Here is a 27,453-nt window from a genome sequence, read left to right as displayed (position 1 = left end):
GAGAATCTGCCCCTGCTTGTTGATTCCCATTTGTTTTGAGACGGGCCACGGGGTTTTGAGCAAGACGCCTGCCACTCACAGAGCAAACGAGACGTCTGACAGGGTGTGTGAGCTATGTGCCTATGTGGAGCCTTCGTCTCACTCTGCTCATTCACACACACAATAACAGGCAGAGAAAGAGAGAGAGGCGGACGCAGAAAGACGGGTACCTGTCACACAAGCATGGGCATATGCACAGGAATGAGACGTGTCACCGTAGTAACAACATTATGAAAGAAAACAGCCATGATCACATTCTTACCCTGTGAACTCAGCAGCTCCCCACCTGATCTGCAAGGCCTTGCAAAACTATTCAGACAAACAAACAAACCCAGCTCTATGTTCATCGCCCTAAACACATCTCCATTGTGAATGTTAAGCTGAAGCAGAGGTTCGCCTTTCAGTGAAGCAATAACTTTAATAAAAGTACAGCAAGATGAACATTCAAGATCAACACAGGCTCCCTACACATTTTAAATGAGCTTATGCTGTTTTGCAATGAAGACTGGGCACAGGTGCAAATTTGGTAGAGACGCTACCCTAAAAACACACCGAGCAATAAAAATAAAAAATAAATAAAAATGCACTCAGCACTCTCCAAAAATCCTATTTGTAAAATAAACCCTCCACAATCATCCAGTATACCTTTGGTTAGTCTCACATACTGTCTCAATAAAAAGCACAGCGCCTTTTGGGATGCGCTGTATACTTCCATCTGTTCTGCCACACGCTCCAGGACTTTTTCCCGTCATTACTGGTTCACCCTTAGTTTAGCGTTACACTCACAGGGCCATTACCGGGGCCCTCCTTCCTCCTCTTTTTGCTCTCTTTGTTTGATCTGGGCTGCTTTTTATTCTCCCCCAGTATGCTTGGAAGTGAACTGGAGAGAGAAAGTGGTGAGGGGGGAGAAAAAAAAGAAAGAAATGAAAGAAAATGCCTCAAACGTCCTAACCTGTGTCGCGCTAAGCATCTCCATGGTAGCATGACCCCCCCCTGAAACAGCCCATCGTGCTCCACTGCACTTTAAAAGAAGTGCAGGGAAGGGGCAGAGCAAGGAAGGGTGTGAAGGAAAGAGAGGGAGTCCAGATAAAGAAAACTGCAAACAGAAGTGGAGTACAAGGCTCTAAACTTAACACATGGCTATATCGCTTATCACTTCTGCTTTTATGTTTTGTTCCCCAAAACATGAAAGCAGCTTCCTGCACGGAAGTAATTTAAAAGCTGTTTACTGACTAATTTGCATCAGTCAGTAAACAGCTTTTAAGATGATTAAATAAATGATTGAAACCAGTTATGCTCAAGAAAACCAAGAGAGCCTCCACCGGGCAAGTATTGTTGAAGTTTGAACAACTCAACGAGACATCAACCAAACCAGAAAAATGTCAATAACCAAAACTATTTTTATAAATAAGAAAAATAAATATTATTTACACAGCAGCAAATCTTGCTCAGATCATTTCTGTGTGGGGTTTGAATGTTCTTCTCTCTCTGCATATGAGATTTTTTTATTAACTGTAAGCAACCGTTAACATCAACAGAAATCCTTCAGATATTTTCACTTTGTGTCTAATAAATTTACACACATGAAGATTTATTTCACTTTTAAACTGAATTGCAGAAATCAATCATGTTTTCTAATATATTTTCAATTATTACACCACATGAATTAAGCAGCAGTGACAATACAAATAAACTTAAAACTGCAAAATTGCTGCAACTTTCTAAACCTTGATAAAACATTAATTTCCTTGCTAATCTATGCAGCTTCCAGAGTATCAAACCGCTTATAATTGACTAAATCTTTACTTTTTATCAAGCTTAAATTCTTAATTTCTTGTGTGTTTCTACTGGCTTGTCTTGTTTTTAATCTCTGTAAACCTGTCTATATGAAATGTTTTTGTAAATAAGGTTGATTTAAATTTGTTTTTCTGTCATATTAACTGGTTTTCTTGCTAACAGTGTTTTTTGTTTGTTTTGAAAAGGATTCTGATTTGCTGTTTCTGATTGGCCCATTGTATTTTGCCTAACACCGTATTTTGCAACAATACAGCAGGCAGACATGGGAAAGAAAATCGTGCTTCACATTTCCTTCTTCCAAAAATAAGAGACAGCAGGAAAAGTTGAAAACTGTTGACATTCACTTTAATGGTTTGGTTGGGATTTTTTTCCTTTTTTTTTTTTTTTTTGAGTACAGTGGTTATTTCTGCCTGTGCGGCATTCACAGATATAGACATAAACAAATAACAATAACTGGGAACGCAACACGTATAGCTTTGTGATAATAACTGTGGCTCAGTCTAGTTGTTACAAAAGGCACGAGAGCGACACTCTGCACCTGTACATACACTTACACAAACAAGTAAAATCTGTCCAAGACTTGGAACTAATACTTTTAAAATTCTGTGTGGTTCATAAAATGACAGCTATTTACATACAGTTTGCACAATTAGAATCTTAAGACAAAATCATAGTATGAGTTTGAAGTTAAGAATAATAAACACTGATTATTCAGTTGTAATAAAACATTTAACATAGATTATAATTAGAAGGTTATCTACGGTCAAGTGCTATTAATTTTGATATACAGGAGAGCAACGTCTCCTGTCTCAGTGGCATAAATCAAGGTGCAGCTTAGAGATTGGAGTCCGGGGGCAAAAGTCAGAGGTTACAAAAAATTCAGTCAAGCCTCCACCTTCTGAGAAAAGTGGTTAGTACAAAAAAAGTGGTGTTGCAGAAGAAGAGCCAAAACCAACTTGGCTACTTCTACGAGAACGATAACATTGTATTGTATTGTACTGTATTGCAAACACACTGGGAATTGTTTAGTCGAGGTGATGCCAGGCAGCCTGAGGTGGAAAGTGGCCCATCGTAGCACTGGAGGTAAAGATGGTCCCACACTTAAGCAAGTGCTCGTTGGTCATCTCTGCTAGTTCTGCTGACTTGTGCAAAGCGCTCTTCACATCTGAAGTGGTGCGGTGCTCTACGTTCAAAGCTGCTGGTCGATATTTTCCCAGTTGAACAGAGAAGCATAAAAATAAAGAGGAGGCTGGTATTTTCCCATGGATCACTCGTGATCAAAGAGTGATTAGGTGTGCTCTGAAAGCCAATGCAAACTCTAAAACCCTCCTCATTTTTGGAAAAAAACAACAAAAAAAAGATTAAAAAAAAAACAAAAAACGTTTAACATTAGCAGCTTATAAAATCATCTTGTGGAATATGTATATATCTTATATTCATATAAAAAAATATCTGAAATATTGATTCTTTTCACTGGGCAGGTTTTACGTACCGCCGTATGAGCCTGTTGAATTTCACGGGTGTGTGAACGTGTTACATGAAAGTACGTCAGCATGTGAATGAGTATGTCAAGATGTATAAGCTTGCGTTAGATTGTGCTTTATCACATCCTTGTCTTGAAATGATTCCCTTACTTTATATACTAATGTTTCTCTTTTCAACATCTGTTGCTCTTGCTTTATTGCAGTCCATCCCCTCTTGTTTGTCTCCTGACACCACCTGCTAGCAAACCGTTTGCTGGCTGGACAGTGGACTCTCTAGGCACACGCTTGTTGGAGACATGTCTGAACGGGTGCAGGGCTTGAACATGGACGAGATGTGAAAAGCCTGCAGGCAAGAGAACCAAAAAAAAGAAAGAAAAAGAAGCGCGTCAGGAGATATACACAAACCCCACATGAGAGAGCAGAGTGAGGCGGTGGAACGAGACTACTGTTCAACCTAACTCCTCGAAAGGAAACAGAAATTCATCCTGCAAGGAGGAAAGTAACTCTGGACATACCACCCAGTATGCAGTGAGTCCCCCTTGTATGAAGCCGGTGAGGACATCAGTGGGGTGGTGGCGGTAGTCAGAGATGCGGCTCAGGCCTGTGTAGATGGCCAGCATCACTAAGAGAAACTGCACCAGCGGACGCAATAATCGAGCTCCTCGCCACGACAGCCTAGCCTGCAGGTAGAACTGCAAAAAAAAAAAAAAGAAGAAGATAAATACTGTTATTATACAATCACCACACTATTAATATATGCTTGTGTGCTAATGCATGCCCCAAACACATAAAACTGTGATTATGTTTAATGACTAAAGTTCTGCAAAAGGAGACAAAGTGCTTTAAGTGAAAGATGAGCATCCGCTCCATCTGCAACCCAGAGGGAAAACAGAAACTTGGCGTGACGCCATAAACAGTTCTTATGCCGTGTCCCATCCCTACGTTCATCAACCATATCGGCGCTGAAGGGAAAATAGAAATTTGCAGATTCCAAATATATTTAAGTGCGATGTTGAGGAAGGAAGAGCTTTATAAAGTTATCTGTGGTCTGTCTGGGCTTATCAGACAACAGGGCCCACATTCCTCCAGGAAAGTCGACCTTCGTTGGGTTTTTCTCAACTTCCCACTGTGAGCAGGTGTTACTCCCACAGCTTTGTGCACAAGCAGCTGGCTGCAGTCCGAGAGGCATGTACCTACAGGCCTGAGTCGTCTACACATTATTGAAACATTAGGAAGGAGCAAGCCAATGTGCAAAGCTGTCTGTCGATCTGAACACCTCTTATTATTCTTTTTATTTCCTGTTGTTTCTCTTTTCCAGTAGTCCTGTTACAGCTATCAGCTTCATCACCTTGTAATGGATATGTATGCAGTATAACTGTCAAATTCACGAGAAAATTTATATAGATCTTTACTTTTTATATATATATATATACACAGCCTTCCAGAAACAATACTTTTTTCTATATCTTTTATAAAACAATGTATGCACCTCCACTTCTTCTCCCATGATGGAAATAGGGTTTGATCTAACCCTGTTTCTCCTGAAGCCTACAATCATATCCTTGGTTTTGTTCACGTTCAAGATGAGATGACTGTTCCCACACTATGTCACAAAGCGGTCCAGCAGTTTCCTGGACTCAACTTCTTGTCCATGTCTGACACACCCGACGGCTACAGAATCAGAAGTATTTCTGAAGATGACAAGAGTTGGACTTGTGCTGGAAGCATGAAGTGTAGAGAGTGAAAAGGAACGACGAGGATACTGTCCCCTGTGGTGCGCCTGTGTTTCTGACCACCTGGTTAGACACACTGTCCTTCAGTCTCACAAACTGTGGTCTGTTTGTCAGGTAGTCATTGACGGCCTCCACCTGTGTCCTCTGAAGTTTCTGATGAAGCACATCAGGCTGAACTCAGTTAAATGCACTGGAGAAATTAAAGAACGTGATTTTTCACAGTGTTGCCTCCTATTCCCAGGTGACAGTGGGTTTGTTGAAGCAGATGAATGATGGCAACTCCAACTCCACGGCAATAAGCAAACTGCAGGGGGGGGTCCTGAAATGTCTTGTCTGCTCACTCAGGTGGGCCAACCGGAGTCTCTCCGGCACTTTCATGATGTGGGAATGATGGGTGAGTTTTCTTCTGTACTGCAACAAGACAGGACGTCTTCCACAACTCTGGAACCTTCTTCTGGATCAAGCTAAGGTTGAAGAGGTGTTGCAGAATAACACAGAGCTGCTCTGGCCTTCAGGACTCTCAATAATTCCCTGAAGAATATTTTTCTTCTGCTCAGTAGCTCCTTCAGGCTGGTCACTCTTCGTCTCTACTTAGCCAGAAAGAAATGTTGAAAACTTTACTTTTCTAGGCCCCTTTTAAAGAAAAAGTCGTTGAAAGTCAGACTTGGTTAGACCATTTGAACCAAACCACTTTTCAACCACATTTAGACATCAATAGACTTCTTTATGTGAAAGTAATTTTCAACTTTAATTTCTCAGCCACAGTTATGGGTTGTTTGGATGGAAGAAAATGTTTTTTATTATTTCAGGGTGACTTCTAAAGGTAGTTGGTAGCACTGGGTTTTATTTAGGCCTATCAAATGATTTTACTGGTAAGAAATTAAAAAAAAAATAAAAAAGAAAAAGGCATTTTTTTTTTTTTTTTTTCCCACGTCATACATAGACCAACATAAAGATCACATCACATAAAATCCCAGATAGACACACTGAAGCTTTCTTTTCCAGCGGCATAAAGCAAACGAATGAAACATAAGAGAGGCTACTTTGTGCATGGAAATATTTAGGTCATCTGAAATGATCAATTATGGATTAATTATGGGTAATACACAAGGAATGTGGACACTGTATGGATGATGACAGGCTTTTGTCTCCCTCTAACTGTCACTTCTCTCTCACAAAGCAGCCATGAGCGCTGGGCAGTGCATTCAAAGGGAGAGAGATGAAGAGTTGGAGCGAGGGGGTCGGAGGAGGGGGTTTAGAGGGTGTCTATTGCTGAAAGAAGCCTGTCGATCTCTCAGCAGGCACTTTCAGCCCTCCACCCCCTCTGCTAAATGAGAACCACAACAAGGCCTCCTCTGTTTGTGGAGTCTCTTCATCTATTCATGCTCCCAGTGGAAAACAGCCTCCCTCGTTCTCCAGCCCCCACCATCTCTCTCCGTCTCTCCAGCTCTTTCGATCTGAGGCAGGATGCATGTTGGGAGCTGCCGCTCTCGAACATCCCCTCCTTCACAATCAGGAGTTGATGTATTAAACAGCACATGCCTGTCGGTGTTTGTTCATCTGTGTTGAGATGATTCATGAATACTCGCAAATTTGGTTCTCTAGCCTCAATGGATCAGTACTTGAAAGTTTTATTTCACTAAAGAGAAAGTTGGAGCTGCAGCACTTGGGAGGAAAAAAAAACTCCTTTAGTAATTGCAGCATATATGCTCGTAAGTGAAAGTGAAGGTCGTGTTTGTGATTAGTTTCTTGGAAAATGTGTCTGTAAAGCACTTACTGCCAGATAGAGCATGGTGTACATGGCAAAGGAAGCGTGCCCGGAAAAAAAGGACTTCCTGAAAGAGAAGATTAATAAAAGATGTCACATGTTACACATTAACTGCTTGAGTTAACCAACACCATGACCCACCCTTGGTTAGCACTTTATCACTGAGCACAAAGAAAATAAAGAAGACACATAGACACACACCTTGCCTCTACCACCAGCTTGTCATGGCGTGGATTGCATTTGACCTGACTGACGTAGCTGCCACGAGTGCAGTTAATGGATTCGTATGTGATGTTACACACAGAGAGGAAGTTCGGCCGCAGGCGCCCCACACTGAGCTTGGCCATGTTTGTGAGAGACTGCCCCACACAACAGCCAAACAGGAAGCTTCCCAGTTCCTTGTACAGGCACGACACGTAGTGGTTTCTAACAAAAGCTCGTGAGAGCACGCCTCGAAAGCGCACACGGTAGCATTCTCCCAGAGCAATCTGGAACAGAAACAGCAGAAATTGGTTTGTTAATGTCACGCCGGACAAGTGGGTGGAAAAAAAAACATGAGGAACTTATATATGCGCGGCCTTACTGTTAAGCCGGTGATGGCGATGCCGCCTGCGATGAGCAGGGTGTCGGGGATGGCCTCCGTCTCCAGGTATGGATAGGTGATGCTGTCGTCTCCGCAGAAAAAGCCTCGTTCATACGGAGTCACTGCCCTCAATTCACATGCAAAAAATGGGATGGAAGCTGATGAGAGAAGAAAAATTAAAAAAGGGTGAGGATCGCGAAGCAGACAAAAACAAAAGATGACTTGATGAATGTCTGAGTTGTGGTTTGTGAGTAAAGGATCACAGAGACAAAAAGAAAGAGAGAGGGGGAGAGAGGGGAGGGGGGGCAGCCTTATGCAGACACAGTTCTGTTGGCAGCATAAAAGGCTGGCTTTCTCCTGACTTCTGTCATGAGATACAGGTAAAGTAAGGAGCGATATTATGTATCAGGCATTTGGGTACACAATCTGGTGAAAGACATTCCACTCATAGCCTCATCAACCTGGATGCAGCTAGCGGGAGCAGGAAGAAGGAAGAGGACTGACAGACAAAGACTCGGAAAAACGAGCATGGCACTGGTTCAGAAGAAGTGGAAAATCCAAAAGAGGAAGGAGGAAGAGGGCATTACAGAGCACAGTAACAAAAACCGGAGAACTTCAGAGAGCAAAAAAGAACAATGAATTCACTCTTCAAAGAGATCTAATTTTAAACCAGTAATGAGTAATCATCTAACCTGACTTTTCAGCCTGGTAAATGATTATCAAAACGGAGGTCAAAGTCTAACTTTTGCAAAACAGACAGCCCAGTCAGACGGTGAAAGTTAAAAGTTGTGCAACGCTTCAGTGATAAGAGCGGCAATGCTGTTTCAGTACGCCACTCCATCCACCAAAACACTAAAAAACTAATGAATGTACTTTTAAACTAATAGCCAATAACCTTGTAAAGGCTTACCCAGAATCCTCCATTTCTTTATCCCATGTCCCCCCATTCCCCTGTGGAATGCAGTGAGAACATGGGACTAATCATTAACCTCTGCCTCTCCTTCTCATCCCAGGCCTGCTCGCTGGTTGGAACGCGCCCAGGCCAAAAGCGCTGCTCCTGCCAGGGAATCTTTCAGACTACGTGACTTTGTAGTGCACAGGATATACACTTTAAATCCAGGCAAGAGAAACAACAAGCAAACACACCCTCCAACACACAAACAGCGGTCTGAAAACACGCATCTAAGGTTTAAATATAATCCGTTTAGCCATTGTCAGGTATTGTATTGTCTTCATTCAGCTCTTTCACGTCAATTCAACAGCACTCTCACTGTACAGATAAACAGTTGCCATGGCAATTATCTTCTTCTGCTACTTAAAGTTCGGAATACTCCTGAGACTAAACTCTCATATTGCACGATAACGTGATTTACAAAGGTCTGCTACAGTCAAGATTAACTGGTTGAACTCTGTTCAAAGTCAAGTTGCCCTTACAGAAAGACAAAACAGAGCCATGTTTAGGAAGTTTAGCATGGAAGCAGAGAGGAAAACCCACAGCAGACAGATAGCAGGGGCCATGACGCCAACAAAGAGAGGGAGACAGATAGGAGGCACCTCTCATCTGACCCCAATCTCTCACTCATCTCATTCAGTCACCACATGCATACACACACCCATACACCTCCCACAGGTATCCTTTCATCATTTATGTTCAGCTTTTGTTTTGACCTCTTTGATTTTAAATCATGTAAAGCGGGTGAAAACACTAGGCTTTAATAGTAAATTGATATGCATGTACTTTATTCCATATTTAGAAATCCTATAAATCTTGAGAGGCAGAGCTGCTTAAAATGTGTAGCGACCACAGAGGTTTTTCAACCCTGACAGACCACACAGAAAAATCTTCCTAATGTTCGGCACAGAAGACATGCTTCACAAAAAAGATTCACACAACTTGGACTTCTTCACATTTTATGCCGCAACCACCAACCTTGGTGTTGTGTGACAGATCAACTCAAATTAATCCATAACTGTTAATTGGAAGGAAAATGATAAATGACATCAAGATTGTTTTTAACAATTAATAATCTGAAAAGCATGTAATAATATTCTACCTATAATTCTACCTAATAATTTTCAAGTATTGCAAAAGATTCTTAATTTGATTTCGGTCTCAGCTCATGGGTTTCGTCTGGGCCGTTCTAATACACGAACATGCTTTGATCAAAGTCCTTTGTGGCTCTGACTGGATGTTTGATGTTGTCCTGCCTGACGGTGAACCTGCAGCCCAGTCTCAAGTCTGCCACAGCTTTCTTCCAGTGTTTTAACTCAATTCAACTCTGATCAAATTCTCTGTCCCCTCAGCAGAAGGGTATCCCAAGAGCACGATGCTGCCACCAGGTATTACCAAAGGGATTGTGGGATTCAGGTTATGCGCTGTGTTAAGTTAAGCAACAAAGTAACAAAACCTAATGTAAAAAACATTCATGAACTTGTTTTTCAGGCAATGTATCCTAAGAGGTATTAGCATAACAGAAAATGTTATATTGAAAAGCAGACTCCTAATTATTGGAAACTGAAACAGGAAATTGTTTGAGGAAGGGTGTCCTGCTTGCTTTTTGCTATTGGAAATTTATATTTAATTCAGACATTTCAGTGTGCGTTTCTCCGTTGCAGTCAGTTTAATCTACAACAGTCTAGCTTAAGACTGGATGCCAACAGTAATTTGTATCGCCCAACAGTTCACAACAATTTGCTATGCTGCTAAAAAACGTTTTAAAGGATATTTGGGAACAGGATTTGTCCTCTTAGATAGTCACCATTTGAACATAACCGACGTATGTTAAGAATAACTGAGGCAGTTTTGTGACAAACAGAGACACAGGCTTTTTGCTCGTCCATGAAATCCATTAGCATCCCCTTTCGGACGCCTCATCGGGTTTTACGATAGAGCCAGTCCTTTTTCAGCAATCAATATGTTGCTGCATTGACAGAGAGATAATGGATAGGCCCACCATTAGGGTCCAAACACGGTGCTGTTACAGAATGAACATGGACTTTTTAAGGGATCATTTTCATTGCTCAGTGTCTAATGGGACCCGTGAAATGCTGAGCCAGACAGAGGTATGTTTTATCATCCAGTGAGTGGCAATGAGAATGGCTGGTGCTATAGCCCTGTTTCTGAGTATGGTGCAACTTGCCTCTAATATACATTAAACAGTATTAACAGTAACATGACGCAAGTCACTCCGGCTTCAAATCAACCACAAAAGTTACCTCCATCACCCAGTGATTCACATTCAAAATTAGTTAATCAATAAAAATAGAACATAAACCAAATGCACAGGCCTAACCGCGCATTACAAACTCTTGTTTGCTTTGCAGCTACACAAGCTGTTTTCACAACAAGGCACAAAAACCCTCCAGAGACTGTCACATCATCTATCAGGCAGCTGTGAGCCAACCTCTGCACCTGGCCTAGGCATGCTTAAAAGAAAGCCAGAAAAGGAGGGCCTGTGAGGAAACCGAGAGGAGGCAGAGAAGTGGTTCAGCTCAAACAGCCGAACCAAAATGTGCTGCTCTCTGGGCCTGGCTTTAGAGCCAGAATTCTTTCAAATAGTCAAAAGGGACAGAAAAGAAAGAGGGAGAAGAAGGAGGGGAGACGAGCCCCATTCTGAGAAACTCTTCTGGTTCTAATTTACACATCTATGACCACGGTGCAGAATGAGCTCACTGTGAGAGGAGAAAAACAACAACCAACAACAAGAAAATAAGGAAGTAATTAAAGATTGCGAGCAAAAAGTAAGTAAATTATAGTTATTCTCTGTCATGGAGTGTCAAAGTAAAAACAAGGCTAAAATGGGCAGTCAGGGGTAAGATTATTGATGATTTGGGCAGTAATGGTTGTGTGAGAAAAAAAAATTCAATAGACAGAGTAATGAAAGATGCAACAAGGGCTTCTCCAAGAGCAGCAGCACACGGAGGCGATTAGTGGCGGTTCTGGAATGTGAGGGTCAGGGATCTGGGCTCTGCTGGGACCCGCTCTGTAAACACGACCCCGCCTCAGCTAAGAGAATACCCCTCACATGCCTACAGAGATTCATATACACTTTAAAACCCACAATTACATACAAATAAGCTTAAACCCACAGACTAATAGACAACTAAACACACCACCAGAGCAGAAAGGGAAAAGAATCACTCAGAATGAAAACAACTCATCAAAATATTCAATGCCAAAGGAGTAATCTAAAAAAATATACAAGGACATGCTGTACATTCAAGGCGCTCTTATAAAATCACATGCCTAGATAACCTTGGTGTATTCTGCTTCTATTTGTTATACAGTCCATCCAACCTCACAGATAAGGGACACAGCCTGGAGCTAGATCTAAGCAGCAGTAATGGCCACCTGTATTATTGCACCCAATAGCACAGGCTTGGATCAGCTTTTGCCCTTTGACAAAAGTGAAGGACACACAATTAGTGACCTGTCAACACAGGTCTATCTGGCCTGCAGCTTGGGACTGAGCAATGCAGCCACCCTGACGGGTGGTCCGTCTCCTGTTGGCCTTTGACCAGCTTACACGTACCAACGTATTCTACATAAATCTTCCAAGCTGCTTAATTTTCTTCTGGCCAACCCTTTAAAAAGAGGCAGAAAAAAAGTGCTGGGTAGCAAAATGATGCATTGACATATTCTGAGGCTTTTATGGCCACAATAATCCCCAGTAACAATACAAGGAGCAGCCTGACGTCTTCCCTAATATGTCGATGAACAGCAGCGAGGGTTTTTGCTTGTGATGCCGGAAAACTGGCATCCAAGTAATCTCTATAAAGTCTGAGCTAGGTCTTTTGTGGCAATGTGAGAAATAATGTTTCACTCTCACCACCAATTAAAGCCCAATGACACTATGCAATTGCCAGCAGACAATGTCCTGCCCTGTTCTTTCTTGGTGACCCAGTTCAGGTGATGGACAGGCGGGAGAACAATTAAACTCCTGCTGCACTGACACGTTCTCTATTTTCCCTTCTGATGTATTTTGTCTGCCCCAATGGCACCACAAAGAGATTTATCACCGAAGAACAAAGAGGTCTGAGGAGTCACAACAGACTCATATCCTGAACCCTAAGATACCATCAACGTCTTCTGCAGCTGGACCCAAAGCAAGAATCCCTCTCTGCTTCATTTATCATCATGCATCTTATGGGAGACAAGAAAATGCCCAGAGAGAAAGACAGTGATTCAGCACAAGGCACCAGTCTAGCTAAAAACAATGATATCACTGGCCTAAATCAATAAACAGACATACAAGAAAAATAAACCACAACTATTTCTACCTGGATTTAACTTGCATTACAAATCCACCATGCCCTTTAACACCTTTATTGTTGCCACTGGCCAGAGGAGACATGCTACCCACAGCTGCTTCTGTTCTTTTCACACTTCAATGCCCGACTTCCTGGAGCCCAGTTTCGGTGCTAAGGGTATGAGTGGAGTGTCATGCATGTCTGTCTGTCTTATTCAGCAGGAACAAAAGGGACATGTTCCAACTGTATGCATTTTGGAAACCTTCAAGGTGTTCTTTGGAGGGCTTTTGTGGTGAGAGGGTAAGGGTGCACACAGAAAGGTGAATGGTGGCGATGTGAAAACAAGACAGGCTGGTGGATTGGATGACAGAAAATGCATTTATTATGAAGTTGAAAAGAAGTGACAGTACTATATATTTGGAAATAGGTGTATGTGGATGGGTATGTTGGTCAGTTCTGATTTAAATGGAAACTTGCTGGAAGAACAACTTTCGACAGAAGCCAAAAGTGGACTGCATGCCTTATGTTGACCTGAAATCAAGTGTCAAATCAAAAGAAGAAATGGTTGGAAGTTCTTGATACACCAGCCTGTTGACTCAGACAGAAACTTGATGGGTTTACACAGACCTAGTGACATTTTGGCTATTAGCAGCCTGACACTCTTCAGGGTTCATCTGACCTGAGCAGAGATAGTCATTGTGAGGGAAGGACAAACCAGTGGCATAAGATAAGTAGTTGTTGTGTCTTATCTAAGAGGTCTGTCAAGGTTATTTTCAAAGGAGGAGAGCAGTTCTTGTGTGTGAACAGTCCAACCTGGGTGTGGTGACTTAAAGGGAAAGACATACTTTACAATAAACATTACACATCTCATGATGGCGAGATGAAAGTTTGTTTAAACAGAAGAAGAAGAGCCATTACTTTTGAAAGACTCAAAGGCAGTGCTATTGCTTGTAATCAAAGTCAGGTGGAAAACTTGGTGGAGACCCCTCTCCAGACCGATTCCAACTAACGAGCGCTGAGGTTTGAAATGCTGCACGGATCTTCGTTCACTCATTAAGGCTAATACCAATAAACCACCAAAGGCATTTATGGAACTGTCATCTAGACTGCAGCTGTCTCATTAAAATTACATTTGAAGCTTTCGGCAGCCAAACTTGTTTTTTTGAGTATTCCTTGCTGAGATATAAACAGACAGCTTTGTATAGGATCCCACAGGTACCAAAGGTTGAACCTTTGCCCTTTATTGTAGATCTTCATCTTGTATCCTTCCATATCCCTCCCAAAGGATGTCAGCTCATACAGGCTTTCACTTGCCCCTCAGCCTTTAGGCAACTGAGACATTTCTCAGTCCGGTAACATACTAACAGGAGAACGAAGCAATACAGTAAACTGCAGTGCAGTGGATGGTAGTCTTTCTGGAGAAAGGAACTCTTAATGGATTCCTGAACCCTGACCGTGCTGTCAAATGGAAAGAAGATGCATTGATACACTAATAAGAGGCAGTATGCAGAGTCACTTCTTCCACTGACTAATGATTTGACTGAGCCACTTTTTAATAGCTCTCCATCTGTCAGCCCCAGAGTGATGCCAGTTTGTTCCATAACTTCAGGGAGTCAGGGCCCAAGACGTTCAGAAAAACAGGACCGGCAAATTTGTCAACAAACAGCAAGCACATGGCCGCTGTAGTAACGTTGGAATTAGAAGCCATATGACTCATACACTTTTACACACAAGCACACCCACACACACACACACACACACACACACACACTAAATTACACACATTGCAAGCTATTTAATATTCCTGAGCAGGCACATGCAAACGTGCTGTGACGCGTTGGCCTCCAGCCGTCTTACTCACTCGGCAGCTTTCTCTGTCAAAAGACGAGGAATAAAACCTTCTGGCATAAAGCCGCCCAAAACACATAGAGATGTAAAAAACAGAACACGCTTGGACCACTGATTTTACTTTCGGGACACCTGAACTGCTAAAATAAAGTTTGCTTGAAGCAAAGAGAGGGACAAAGAATATGTTGTGTAAGTGGAGATACGGTCGAATGAACAAGCTCTGCTTGAATCCTGATTTCTATCATAGATACTGGCCATCTATGGTCGCAGCATGCTGCTTCACGTCTTGGAACCAAATCTTGCTTTGCACAATGAAGATAATCTGAATACAGCTTTCTTTTACTTTTCAGCTGGGAAACACATTCTGCTGCAAAACTGTTTTTTTTTTTTTAATTGCCTTTCATTTTGTGAATCTAGCTAAGACAAACCACAGCCATGTCTTTTTCTGTACTTCTGCCTCTTGTGCGTATCAAACATGTGAAAAGAACACAGGTCAGTGTTTAACCTCTAGAAGAAGGTCAAGCCTAGAGGCATTCCTAATGGTCCAGTATAAGCTTAGAGGAGGACTCCTAATGCCACCTTCATTTATTGCCCAATTATCCTTGAATTATCCTTGTGAGAGGCTTTATTGGGGTGATGACAGGGAGAAGAACACCAAATGCAGGTGGAAAGCTGTGAAAAGACAGGAAGACCTGTCCATGCTTGCTCTTTAGAAATGACAAACACCCAAAATGTGCTGACCTCTCAAAGTTTGGACCCTAAATCTTAGCCCCAGCCACAGGGTGCAGATTTTGTCAGCTCTGTTTTAGTCTGAACCCCACAGTCTCAACAGGAATGCATACATATACTTAAGCACACGAGTAAACACTTGACTAAACTCAGGCATTTGCATTCTGCAGCTTACACAAGGAGAGCCGAGCTGATCCAGAACAATCCATCTTTATGAAGCAAGCATTATGTGCATGTCTTTGCAGCCTGTAACCAGCCCTGCCTTATAACTGAAGAATAACAATTTTCAGCAAACCTGGTGTTGAGTAAGAATCAGGTAGACTGTGTCAAAGCCTCTGCTTATTTTGTCAATAACCCTGAAGACTAGAAATGTAACCACATCATAGAAACTTTATGTTGCCACATTGAGCTAAACTTTAGAGGAAAAGCCCTAAAAGCCTCAGAAGACTTAATCACTCTTCAGGTGATCACATAATTATGATGACGCCTCAGGGTGAAATTCCCCCATCCAAAGCACGAATAATACTCCAGGTCAACTGTCTGTGAAGATCTAACGAATGTGTTTTAGGGGGATTTTCTTTTTTTTCTCTTCGTCAGAGAAAAGCAGCCTATGAAATGAAGAGTCCGATTCATTTCCAATAAGTGGGGCCATTCACTTCCAAATGCCAGCAGATGAGTCAAAGTTCAGCAACTGCTGTCAGCAAGCATGCTGGTTACCAGGACAAAGACAAGGATGAATCAAACAGATGACAGACAGTAGAGCTAATAATATCATTTATTACCGATTGTGTGTTATGGTGTGGTGATTTAAAGGCGCTCACTTCAGCATGCAAAGAATTTGCAACTTCACAAGAAGAGGTCGCACTGTGGATCTGATGCTAGCTAGGCTTCGCAACAAAAATCTCTCAAACAACTCAAGAAAAACACACTTTAATGCATTTTACTAGCAATTTATCCAATAGAGCCGGGGCTTTCAATAGATCAAAGATTTTTTTCCTACAGCAAAGATCCTGAATATATCTAGTTTTAAACATGAAATGGGAAAACTCATTCCAAACACGCCTGTTTTTCAGATTAATAGTACCTTTGAAAAGCACAATGTTTAAGCAGATATTTAAATTATTTTAGTTAATCTCACATTTGTATGTTAAAAACATTGTTTCATTGGTCTGATGTAATATTCTAATTCTAAATGCTATGTTTTCATTAGGTGCAAGTGGAAAATCATCATAAATAACATAAATAAAGGCCTGAAAACATCAGACTGCAATTGTTCTACATAATGTGTGAATAGAGTTAATAGAATAAATACACCTTTGAATGATATACGGGCTTGTATAAAATACAGATCAAAAGTTTGGAAGTATGGCCAGTACTGATCAAGAAAAACCGAAATACCAGATAAAAATGTATTCTGATAGGTCACTCTATAAATTGTAATTTATTTTTAGAGCCACACATGATATGATTAATTACAGCGTGTTTAGTATCACAATTGCAAACGACTGTTTTAACGCATTATTTGCGGGGCTGTAGAAGACAACCTGCCGTGATTACCATCCACTCTGGCCATAAATAATAAATGTGTCTTAGTGATCACAACCACAAGGTTCAGGGGGAGAGATGGGGACACTGTGGTGATGGAAAAACAAAAAGAGAACAGACAAAAATGTGGGGTAATCATAATCAAACACAACATTCACCAATTATGTCACGAAGCTATGTTTTCCTACATTTGATCTTGCTTCCAAACACTTGAGTATCATCTGGTGAAATTGTTTCTCTTTTTCAGTAATAACGGTAAAAGATGAAAAAGGCACAACAAATATAAAGTACCTGCTTTTTGGAAAGAATAAATCTAAATGTGTTGTTCAAACTGTTTCTCCCACAAGTCAATTGGAGTTTTAGCAGAGCTGACCTTTCCTCTACTGAGTGATGATGACGGGTGTCCAACCACTTTCGGAACCAGCTGTTAAGAAGCGTGCTAAGTGAAAAGCTAATTGCATACCTTTAGGGTTAAGAATTGTGTGTCACTGAATCTAAGAGCCTCACAAAGCAGTTTTGTTTGTCTCTTTATTTTTTACACTTCAACTGCCAACGAGCAGACCCGTTGGTCTGCCTTGACGGGTTCTACCTCTCCCGTGTTTGCTAGTTAAACGAATCATCACTTACTCACACAACATCAGTTCTCTGTTCCCTGTGTTTGTCACAAAGAAATGCAGAAACCAATCTACCCTTTCAACCTTTAGAATTACCAAGCAGCACTCACTACCAACCACTCCGAGGTTAAGATTCAACACAGAGCCAATACGCTTTGAACCTACAGACGCAAAGTTTTGAACCAGCTTGAAATGCATCCTTAAAACTTTTACTTTGTGTTCTTGTGAACATCAGCCGTGTAATCTCATTTCTTAGTAAAAGGAATAGTAACTTAAAGGAAAGTAAAAATGTAAACATATTTATATTTCATCACGATTTATAAAAAGGAATGAAACTTTAAAAAAAACACTGACATTACGTTATTATATTTTGTGTCCAGATGAACAAACTTACTCTAAGTTTGATGCAGCATTCTCACATTCCTATTTGCTTTATATCCTTTCAACGCATGTTTGAAAAGTTCAGTTCAGTCTAAGTACAGCAATAATAGTTCTGATTATGTGGCTTTTAAGACTGTTATAAAAGCCTCATCACCTGTGCTCTTCCAGCCAAACATAACAGCACTGAATCTTGATCCCATCAAAAGAAAAATCCTAAATAAACACGTCTGTTTGTACACGTAGATTGGTATTACAACTATGACTGTTTACATCTGCTATTTTGTCTGAACATGAAGCAGGCAATGGTTTCTGTTTCGAGACAAGACAGGTATGCTAGAACATTAATACGGAAAGTCGTTTGTTGTTATTTGCGTCCTAGGTAAGGCTATTATTGTTTGACATCCACATTTCATAATAGCTCATTTCTGCTGTTCCCATATCATAATTAAGCCCTGGCAGAGGTTCCCCAATTATTATACTGGTATTAAGAATTCTTTTTGTGCTTCTGCCAGCTAATTTATCACATAATAAGCCTAGAAAATTTTTCAGCTGCGCATGGTAAATTACTTGGGGATAACGTTCAGTAATCCTGCAGTGAGACAGGCTAAAGAGCTCGGTGAGGAGGGGTAATTTTCAGCACGAGAACACAAGCACGAGGCATGTTTTCATCCTAATTCCCACGTTCTTGTCCCGGGAACTTTGTGGGGTTGCCATGGGAACAGATGAATTCTCGGGACAGCTCTGCTGCTGCCAGATGACCACCCCCTTCCCACCCCTTACCCCTGCCCTGGGCCGTACCTCCCTCCCTCTCTCCTGCCCTCCCTCTTTCTCCCCCACGTGAGTTTTCTTCCTCTTGGAACATTTTCCACGTCTGGAACTTCTGGAAAACAGTTTTGCAGCTGTGTTAACTTTACCAAATTCCCATTTGATGTCGCTGCTTTCCTTTCTCCCCGAAAAGCAACTTTATTCCTAGCATGCACGTGAGAGTTTTGAAAAGAAAGAAAGTTGATCATCAATTATATGTTTTAAGAAGGCCTACGAAAGCAGTGACTTCTTTAGGCTTATGAGTTAGACTTGAATAAACTGCTTACCAACACAGAGACATATAACATCCAAGCCGACAAGCATCTTCCGCTTGGTACAGAACGAGCCCTGGTCTTCGGGCTGGGTGAGGAAATGTATCCCTGCGCCGTTCTCCCTCCCTTCCCCGGAGCCTCCGCTGTCAGCCAACCGCAGCTGCAGCTCTGCGTCCCGGGGCAGCGTGCTGCAGTGCGTCCCGCTTGAGTTTAACTTCTGCATGTCTGGTAAAGTTTTTTTTTTCTTTATGTATATACGTAGGTATAACTTTAAGAAAAAAAAAGTTGAAGACAAATTAATTGCAGTCAGTTCGTCCTGTCGCAACTAGTCGGCGAGTGAAGAAAATTCCCCAAACTGTTCAGTGCGTCCGTCGGTGCAACAGATCCATGTCAGCTGAAGTTTGACAGCAGCAGCAGACCTCGGTCACCAACTGATCGACCGCTCCCCTTGAGGCAAAGTTTGTCATCAATAAGAAGTACAGGACGTGGGTAAAAGAAGCTGAGGAATCAAGCAGAGACCCGAAGGGAGCAGTACTCTCTAGATTAAGTTCACAACACATTTCTGAGTGGAAGCATGTTGTTCTGCTCGGTCCCTTGAATCATAACGACTTGAAGTTCTCACAGTGCTCCTCCCCTTTTATTTTGTTGGGCTCAAAACCCAATTACTGCTCATACCTGTTTTCTGTGAGCTGTTGCAGCTCTGGGTCTGAAATCGAAAGGGGCTCCGTCTGCAGACCCTGAAAATCGATGCGTATTGATCAGACTGTAACCCACATGTTACCCCCGCCCCTGACCTCCCCGCTGTTTGTCTGCTTCCATCCACTCAGATATTTCCTGAGGCGTTAAACTGTCCCACCCAGGTCAGGACGTGCCCCACTTACAGCTCCTGTTCTGTTCCACTAACAAACTCATAAAAGGACACTTTGTTTACAGCACATCGTTCAACTATGCTGTTCCTAATGTGCAAGTGGCTGCTGAGCTACGCTGTTCTGTACTGCCGTTGAGGAAATAAACCACGTTTTACAGTAAAAAAAAAAAAAAGGCTATGTCCTTTCACAGATGTCTCCAATAAGTAACAGAGTAAATACAAAAAGCTATTCTGAAATGGTGATTGCATCTGTTGAAGGTAAAGTAAACAAACCAACCTGATCCTATGTGGAATTTTTTCCCCCGTTTTGTTGAATCATGAATTAATTATGATTAGCATTTTTTTTTGTTTTGCTTCGCTTTGACCCGCCACGCCCAGACCCGATTACTGCCTGACTTGTGAAATCATGAAACCCCTTTAGCAGAAACAACATGATTTACACACATCAGTCTGGAAGGAGCAAAAAGCTACTTCAGAGACTTTTGAGAGTCCAGGGAAGCAAAGTGAGAGCAATGAGTATTGAGCCACCCTACCACAATTACTCCATGGTGCATTGACAACTCAGCCAGGAGTTCATGAAAGAACCCAGAACAACATTGAAAGGATTGCAGCTCAAAATAAAGAATCACATTTGACATAATTGGCTTCCAGGGAGCAGTTACTTGGAAAATCCACCACTGACTCAAAAAAAAACAAAAAAACAACACAGCGACCAGTCTTAACATTTATTTAGCATAAAAATATATTTTAATAAAGTGTCATTATTGCATTATTTTGGAAATAATGACACTTTAATGCAAAGTTGGGACTTTTAATGGACTTTCAAGGCAACTTTTAAAGCAACTTTGCTTTAAAAGTGTCATTATTTACAGAATGACACTTTATGGCAACATTCATAAAGACTCTTTCATGTTCCTGAGAGGCATTATTTCATGTTTATGACAGTGTCATGTCAGTCTTATGCACACCCCATCAAATAAAGTGTTTTTTTAAGAAGTACATAGCAGAAACAGCTAGACATGTCTTTTGCAGCGTGAAGGCCTGGGGCTTTGCTGCTTCAGGAACTGTGACTGATGGGAACCAAAAACAGGCTTTTGTTTTAGATTGACATAGTCCAAGTCTGATGTTAAATCTGAATAAGATGCTGTGGCATGGCCTTAATTAAGCCAGCCATTCTCTAACACCCTACAAAGAAACTGAATTAGAACAATTCTGCAAAGAAGAGTGAGCCAAATATCCTCCATGGGTCTGAAACCTGAGATCTCAAGACCAATATCCTAAAGCTTTTAATGTCTCTGCTTCAGTATAACAAATCAACTAAGAAAACCCGTATCAAGACTCTGTAGAACCTGGTTGCATGTTCTGGACTGAGGTTAATGGCTGAAGTTTCTACCAAGAGGGGTACAACCAGTTACACGTAGGACCACATTAGTTCATATGTGGATTTTCCACTTTCTTTACCTCCTTGTTCCTTGAAGAATTGAGAGAGCCATGAGCTCATCTGGTGGTCAGTGGCTGAGAGGCAGAGCACACCTTGAACAGGTTGCCAGGTCATCACAGGGAAACAGGGACAAGCATTCACGCTCATATATCTGAGCAATTTAGAGGTGACAGCAAACCTTACTTTCATATTTTTAGAATGTGAGAGGAAACCAGCATACTGAAAAAGAAGGAAGTTGTCTGGTTATTGTGTGAGCCCAAGACCTCCTTCTGTCTATCGAATAACCGCTCAGCAAAAACTAAAAAGTATCATTGAAAAAAATAAAAAACAGTGTTCTGTACATGCTCTGGTTACCTTTGTTATTTAATTTTGTTAACCAAGACATGCTAATTGGTTTTGGATGGTTTTCCTCATCCACAGAGGTCTGAAACTTAACTGTGTCTGCATACAAGAAAATACATGATTTCATTTCCATTGCCGGTAGAGATTCTGTAATTACTTATAGATGACAAATTTATTTTCACTTTTTGGGTTATCCTGCCACCTGCTGAAAGCTCTCTGAAGGAGCAGGGGGAAAAAAAAGTCAAGAAGATGTGAACGCTGTCACGGTTTGTGAGAAAGGAATGCAAACAGCCTAAAGTTGTGAAACATGATGATTAATTGCACGCTGTGACTTTTTCTTTTTCCCTTTTCTTTTCCTCATTGACACATCATTGCAACATAGAAAAAGTATGAATAAAATTAACAAAACGGCACACAAAAACCATAATTCCTCTAATAAAAACAAATAAAGCTTGATTTTCAATTGGACTGCTTTCAAATTATGTCATTTTTCATGCAATTAGATCGATCAGTGACGTATTTGCAGAAGTGTTCATACCCTATTCAAATTTAACGAACAATTGTATTTTAAAGTTCGTAGAACCACTTCTATCTGCAGTTACATCCTTTGTGATTTTTGTCGCAACTAAACAATGACATTCTTCTTTGCAAAATAGCTCCAGTGCAAACAGATTGAACATTGAGCGTCAATCGATATCTGTTTTAAAATGTTGATTCTTAATTGGATTGCAGTCTGTGCTTTGTCTGGGCCGTTTGAAACTGGAGTGAATCCCCAGTGCGGAAATGGAGAAGAAGAGACCACTTTCCTCCTGGAGGTTTCAGTGCTGAAACCCAGTATTCGCAAAAAACAGAGGAAACCATGCTACGGAGAGAAGCCGCGGGGTCAGAGGTCATCCTCTTTGATTCAAATGGCCCAACTACCTTCTCAGACTGTTATATCTGGCTTGATTTCTGGGGACTTCCTCCATGTTACGATGATTCAGATGGTTCAGACACCAAAGAGAATTGAAAGAGACCATCTGTCTGGGGGAGCATAGTCGCAAGAAGAGTGGAAGTGAGAGCAGAAAGGAAGTCCATGCAGACTCTTTCCCTCCCTGCAATGTTAGTCATGTTCATCTGCTCCTACGTATAAACTTCGAGAATTACCTTGAGACGAGTCGCTTGGGGTGTCTTGAGGCAGACAGACGTGTCACTGTCTTTTGTTTTTGATTAGAAATAAAATAATTCTTCACTTTTTAATTGAAAAAGACCTCACGTCTGGGAGCTTTTGTTTGGTAACTGTGTGTCTCTTTTTAACATAACTTTCAGGTCATGGGTGCCCAGCTTCAGTCCTCGTTTGAATCAAGTCCTCTGATTCAAACTTTATACCAAGATGAAATTACACAGAGGATTCCCTCGAAAAGCAATTGATTGATTATTTACTTAAAAGCAACAAAGTAAAGGGAATGTAAAACCAGTGTATCATAAGCTTTTTAGATTTTTATTGGTACAAGATTTTGAAATCTGTTTATCCTTTTCTTCCACTTCACAGTTATGTGCTACTTTGTCTTGGTAAATCACAATGAAATACATTGAAATTTCTGATATGACACATTTTGACTTTTTCAAGTAGGGGTACATTTATTTTATTGCTTTTCATAATTTAATTTTCTTTAAACATGAAATAGTTGCTTTACAAACTGCAGTAAAAAATTTCAGCTTGGGAAAAAAGTAGTTTTGAAATAATAAACTGAAAAGAAGTATTCAGTTTTCTAGTAGAAATGTATGTAGTAAAACAGTATATGTAACAGCTAACAATGTCAATTTTTATATTTAACCTTTTTCTGTCATTTCCACTTATAACTAATGTTGTCTGAAGAAAATCTCCAGCTAATGAATTATCAGCCATTCTGCAAGAATTGTTTTATTTTCAAAGTCATTCACCAACAGTGAAAAAGATTGTCTATTACTGCCTATTAATCTTACTATTTATCATAAACCTTTGTGCATTTCTGACTGTCGTCCTCTAGATGGCTGTAATTCATCACACTTTAGAGAAAAGCACGGAGGAAGTAGCACACCGTGCTTTTATTCCTGTCTGTCACAGGAATAAAAGTTGATCAAATATGGACTGAGTCTAGTTTTACTGGTGAGATGTTTTCTCATGCAGTGTGTATCTCATGACATCAGTGCCGCTACCACATGTAGGTCTGTGTCAACATTTTCATTTTTCTGTGTTTGTTCAGTAGATTTTCCGGAAACTGACAGCATCGCGCTGATGTTGTTTCCCACGAGATACAACATGACTCCTTGTTTCCAACATGAATTTATCACGTCTCAGGTGTCCATCCTCACCCACTCTGACTTTGGTTCACAAGTTATTGTAAAACGTCTGCAGTACCAGTGCTTCCTCTGTTTTTCTCTAGTGAAACTGTGATTCATTCAGCTTAATGGCATTTGATTTTGACTTTTGTTTGGAAAGAGTTACATCATCTGAAAATGCAGAAGTAAGCAAAGCCAATCTACTCACACTTTGCTGAGATAGGCCTATTTTCTTCCTCATTTGCATTTTGTTTTTCATAAACACAAGGGAGGCCTTTTGACACGACACGACTTTGACGTGCACAGCTGAAGCTGACGTGACGTGACAAAAAGTTTATTTATTTATTTGTTCTAATTTAAAAAAAGAAAAAAATCTTTAACCGGGGTTTCAGGTATGGGGTTTTGCAAAAGACAGTTGGTCACCTATTCCATGTTATAGAGCTTCTTGATTCCTAGTTAAAAATGATAAAAGTACCTCACCTCAATCATCATGTTGTCTTTTGGTCCTCCATAGCGTTTGATGACACATACCTGAACCAGAGCCCATCCTGTTTTTCTGCCATAAAACTTTCCACGAGCACAGAACAAACGGAGAAAGTGAAACCACAAGCACTGACCTCAACTAGAATTTTTGTGCAGGTGGGAAATTTTGCGAGGTGCAAATAGTAAACAGAATGTTGTGACATTTTGTTAGTTGCTCACTTTATTTCTGCGTGACATTTAGGTCGCTATCACACACCATACTGTGTAGATTGAGAGATAAGGTAGATATTGGACCATTTTTTGATTTGGGGATTTTATGTAAATAGGATATAAGAAACTGATAGAATAGAGTACATTGTGTTTTTATTGTAGTGTAATTTTGCATAATCTTCTATCAGGTACTTTATTAGTTTCTGGTGTGTCCTTTCAGTTAAAAAAATGACAAACAAATTTGCTAATGATAATAATTCTTAACTTTATTATTATTATTATTATTATTATTATTATTATTATTATTATTATTATTATTATTATTATTTGATCTTGCCTCCTTTATTGTCATTCAGATTTGCTTTGATTGGCTAAACCTGGACATATGTCTGGGGAAAATACTTGATAAAATACTTGATGAAGGAGAGGAAAGGTTACAGTGTTGGACTGTTGACACAAAGAAGGAAGTTTAATAATTCACATACGTTAATGTCAGTTGTTTTATCCTCTTCTTGTTCTCCCTGGCAGCCTTGTTCCTTATTTCGGTGTGACTTGTGGTGAGTGGGAAGGAAAGGGCCAGCCCCCAGATGCAGACACTATCTGGGCCTACTGTGTCTGCCTTCACTAGCACAAAAGGGAAAGTACCACTTGGATCACTTTTTTGTTCTGCAGATACACAGAGCCTACCATAAAACATCCTCAACGTATCACGCTCTGAGCTCAGGAAGCGACCTCACTCTGCTTGGGTGCACACCAGAGGAAACTCAGGACCTGTGCAGTCGTCACTTCTCAACATCTGTTTTCCTGCGTTGCCCCGGCTCAGACGGCTCTGAACGCAGCCATCGGACGGATCATGCCACAGAGGAGCCAGCATCCCCTGGTCTACGTCCTCCTGATTTGGATCAGTATTCTCACCGTAGCCCAGGTTATCTTCATCCCGTTTTTCTTCACACGGGGACAGGTGAGCTTTTATACACAAGTTCCTTATTTAAGCGTAGAGAGTAAAACTGTAGGATCAACAATATTGACACTAAATCTACAAGCAGTTATCTCAAATTTGAATGAATTAAAATGATAATGTCCTTACTGGCGAACATAAATACCTCAGCAGCGCTTCTGTTCTTTCATGTGGTTTAGGCAGTAGCTCAGCTGGTGAGAAACACACCTATGCCTGTGGTAGTCAGTTGCGTAAAGACCCCCGCTACTGTTCTTAAGTAGTCACAGCTTTTTCTCAGAGTTCAGGCAGAAAATGTCTGACAAAAAAACAAACAAACAAAAAAAAAAATCATGCACTTTGCTGAGATGATACAAGACTATCTCTATAAATATTTAGCGGTCTAAGATCAGCCACGTCATACACAACCGTCGTTCTGAAAGCACGTTGTGCCAGATTTCTCTGTGGCATTTAGGGAACCTGAAGGAAGTTTTTGCTGGTGTAGAAAGGAAATTTTCATTTCCAGACACTATTTTGTAACTTCCTCTGGTGCCATGTATCATGGGTGTGTTTTGTGCTTCTGTTTCCTTTTCCAGCCTGCGAACATTAGCAATCCAATCTCATCCCCCTTACCGGTACAAAGTATATCGGTAAGAAGACTACATTTTCCATCTCTTGCTCCCGTTGACCTCACCACGTTCAATTGTTTAGTCTCATAATGTCATGAAACAATCTCATGGTGATCAAACTTCCTTAATTTGTGTTTGTTGATTATTGCATTTGCTTCTAACATTTGCAGTCCAGGTATTTAAGAAACCCAAATCCTGGAGAGCAAGCAGATTAATCTCGAATGACTTCCATTTCTTTCTGAGTTACTTGTGTCTGCCTAACCACTTTCCTCATGTCTTGGAGGAAGCTCAGTGACGTCATTGACACATTCGGGGAAATGCCACTAAACTAAACAGATGTCTCTTCATTTTCCTCTTTAAGATCTATTCTGTTCTCTCTCTCTCATGCGTAGGTGGTGGCCTAATCACCACATGAAATAAACTTTAAGTTTTATGTAGCTGCTCTGTTTGTGACATAAAGAAATGTAGCTTTCAAGACTAACTCCTATTGCTTTCTTTTTGACAGAAGCCCATTGAAATAGTCAACTTCAGAGCTCAAGGTAAACATTTTTGTTTGCATGAAAAATGTGTGACTGATTATTAGGCCTGCAGTTATCACTGCTGTTATAGTAAAGGTGCATTTTCAGTCATTTTATACACAACTCAGAAAACTTCCAGCTAATAGGAGTGTTTCTTTCATTCACAGAGACAGAACCACTCGAGAAAACCATTAAATGGGTAGTGGCAACAAAATCACACCTGATTTTTAATGGACCGGAAAATCGTATCAAGTTGCTGAAGGATGGACACTATATCGTAAATCTTCGAGTAACGCTGTGTGACACAACACAAGTCTCAGACAAGCTGTCTGTCACCCTCAAGCTGAGCGACAACACCAATCTGATTGGATGGATCAATGAAAAATCACACAGCACAGGCTTGCTCAGCAAGGTTACATTTCTGGCATCAGGGTCCTTTGTTGAGACAACTATTCAACATCCCACCTGTATTAACACCAGTACGACAGTGACTCATCTGGACATCCTTTGGCTGAACAAACTATAGTATTAGCTCCAATGAAAGTTTACAAATGGACCCTTCCCTCCGTAGAAATCCGTCTCTGAATAGAAGGTTATGAAGAGTTTATTTGAAACTGATCTAAAGAGAAAGGGCAGAAGTTCCATAGAGTGTGGATTAAACAGGTAAATTTAACTTTGAGGATTTCTTTCAGAACATGGGGCCAAACCTCTTCTTCACAATTTCCAGTTTGACAATTTATCCTCAAGCAAAACCCGTCAGAAAAAGTTTTTGTATATTTATGAATCTCAGGGGTTGAAATCATCACTACAAATTGATTTTTTTTTTCTCTATTTTATGCCTTATGGCTATTTTTTTTTAATTACTATGTACAGATACACA

The 27,453-nt window shown here is 40.8% G+C and overlaps 1 protein-coding gene across 1 annotated transcript; it reads right to left on the bottom strand.

Moving 5' to 3' along the window:
* Positions 1 to 2,164: 2,164 nt before the first annotated feature.
* On the bottom strand, positions 2,165 to 19,661 carry ppap2d (phosphatidic acid phosphatase type 2D). Its single transcript, XM_007572309.2, has 6 exons — positions 18,863 to 19,661; positions 7,405 to 7,562; positions 7,023 to 7,309; positions 6,831 to 6,888; positions 3,836 to 4,012; positions 2,165 to 3,663 (listed from the first exon to the last, which is right to left on the bottom strand). The coding sequence occupies exons 1-6, from the start codon at positions 19,068 to 19,070 to the stop codon at positions 3,559 to 3,561; spliced, it is 993 nt and encodes a 330-aa protein (XP_007572371.1). The 5' UTR covers positions 19,071 to 19,661; the 3' UTR covers positions 2,165 to 3,558.
* Positions 19,662 to 27,453: the final 7,792 nt, after the last annotated feature.

Source organism: Poecilia formosa, unplaced genomic scaffold, assembly GCF_000485575.1.
Source record: "Poecilia formosa unplaced genomic scaffold, Poecilia_formosa-5.1.2 Scaffold298, whole genome shotgun sequence".
Taxonomy (NCBI): domain Eukaryota; kingdom Metazoa; phylum Chordata; class Actinopteri; order Cyprinodontiformes; family Poeciliidae; genus Poecilia; species Poecilia formosa.
The sequence above is the reverse complement of the archived record's forward strand: the minus strand, read 5'-3'. Positions and strand labels throughout refer to the sequence as shown.

Excerpts from the sequence above, each read along its gene's own strand:
- ppap2d (XM_007572309.2), bottom strand. The coding sequence starts at position 19,070 with ATGCAGAAGTTAAACTCAAGCGGGACGCACTGCAGCACGCTGCCCCGG. Across the intron at positions 7,563-18,862 it reads TGTTATATGTCTCTGTGTTG|CTTCCATCCCATTTTTTGCA; the intron begins GTAAGCAGTTTA and ends TTCTCTCATCAG. Across the intron at positions 7,310-7,404 it reads TCGCCATCACCGGCTTAACA|ATTGCTCTGGGAGAATGCTA; the intron begins GTAAGGCCGCGC and ends TTTCTGTTCCAG.